At 43.3% G+C, this 1867-nt stretch overlaps 1 protein-coding gene across 1 annotated transcript; it reads left to right on the top strand.

Moving 5' to 3' along the window:
* agr1 (anterior gradient 1) lies at positions 1-1867 on the top strand. The gene is made up of 7 exons (XM_057038046.1): positions 1-166; positions 242-305; positions 582-634; positions 1005-1081; positions 1179-1242; positions 1329-1412; positions 1523-1867. The coding sequence occupies exons 1-7, from the start codon at positions 67-69 to the stop codon at positions 1570-1572; spliced, it is 492 nt and encodes a 163-aa protein (XP_056894026.1). The 5' UTR covers positions 1-66; the 3' UTR covers positions 1573-1867.

The following is a 1867-nucleotide window of genomic DNA, read 5'->3' on the forward strand; positions in this document are numbered from 1 at the left end:
GATTGTTAAATGAGGGCGTCACCAAGTTTTCACTGTCACTGGAGCTCCCTCTGAGGACAGAAAGAGATGCTTCGCTCACTTTTGGTACTTGTACTCTGTGCTGTCTGCGCCAGCACTGAGCGGCAGAGAAAAAAGAAAGCAAATCCAGTTCCATCCCTGGCACGAGGTGGGTCACTGTTCAATACTAAATCCAAGGTTTGGAGGTGAAAGGATGGAGATGAAAAGCTGGTTTGTTCCTCAGGATGGGGGGAGAGTCTAGAGTGGGCCAAAAGCTATGAAGAGGGCCTAGCAAAGATGGTTAAGAGGTAAGACCTACCACTCCTGACTCATATTTAAGACTTTTGTTGTTGCAAGCACGATTGTCAGAAGAGGGAGATCATTCAAATTTGCAGTTTACTTATAAAGACGATCTTTTATTAATAGCTGATCCTATAGGCATGATTCATTGTAGTAAGACTATGTAAAGTTTAAGAGTTTGGAGTTTAAGAAGCATAGGGTTAATGTTGTACACACCTGCCACTGTACTCTTTGTATTAAGGAATGTTGTGTTTTGAGTTGTGTCTCTGTGGTTGTTCCCACAGCGGGAAGCCGCTGATGGTCATCCATCATAAAGAGGACTGCCAGTTCAGTCAAGGTACGGCGGCATTATCGGTTTTATTGGAAGCATGTAAAAGTGCAGGAATACAGGTTCGCTCATCGCCCGCTGTCAGTCCGGGGAACGTTACGGGTGTGTTCTTTACTACCTGTGAAAGAAAAGGTAGTTGGATACCCATTAGTCACCCAGCTGGTTCTGTAGAGGCAGGAGCCAGACTGGTTTCTACAGCACATAAACAATAAAGACCATCTACAGAAGAAAACAAGAGAGAATAAGAATTCTGGCTTTTGTTTTGGATATTTGTCTAAAATGAAAGTAAACCACACAAGCTCCCATTTGCGTAGAAGATAAACCTGCCTCCTTCCACTCAGGCTGAAAAAAATTTCTCTCTTTTTTGGCTTCTCTGCAGCACTAAAAAAGGTTTTTGCTGCTGAAAAATCCATCCAGAAAATGGCCAAAGAACATTTTGTCATGTTGAACACAGTGGTAAGTAAATGCTGACCGCTTTATTTAATGTAAAAGGTGCATAAGAGAAGCAAAGCGGAGGACATGTTTTATGTAACACACCCTTTTCCCACTACAGGAGGAGACATGGGACCCCAATATGACCCCTGATGGCAGCTACGTTCCCAGAATCCTCTTTGTTGGTATGAGTAATGCTATTATCAGTTGATAATGAATCAGCAGCTTCTGTGCTGACACAATTCTCTGTTTTTTCCCCATTATTCTACAGATCCAAGTATGACTGTGCGCACAGAAATCAAGGGAAAGTACAGCAATCGACAGTACACCTACGAGCCCGGCGACATGGCACACCGTGAGTGACCTTTCTGCTCGTTGTTCTGCCATTTTATGGTGAAGCAGTGCAAGGAGAGCAAAGAAGCTGGTTTATCGTGTTGACCTTTTTTGTGTTTTGCTCTTCATCAGTGCTGCAGAGTATGAAGCAAGCAAAAGTTCGATTGCACACTGAATTCTGAAGCGGCTTCCAGTGACCTCTGACCTCTGACCAGTCACGACGGACGACATGTTTTAAATTTGACCTTTGTGGATTTACTGTCAAATAAAACATCACTGTCATATAAATGTTCAAGATCAACAAATTAGAGCCGGATAGAACTCTCAGCTTGGCGTGTTTTGTCCACTAGGTGTCACTGTAGTACAAGAGTCCGGATCTTGTGAGTGCGTTTTGCGTTTATTCGCAAACGCCGCACAAATAACGCGAGGACAGGTAAAAAAAAACGAAGAAATAAAGCTTCCACCATTCTTTCAGCA

Source organism: Takifugu flavidus, chromosome 1 (assembly GCF_003711565.1).
Source record: "Takifugu flavidus isolate HTHZ2018 chromosome 1, ASM371156v2, whole genome shotgun sequence".
Lineage (NCBI taxonomy): Eukaryota > Metazoa > Chordata > Actinopteri > Tetraodontiformes > Tetraodontidae > Takifugu > Takifugu flavidus.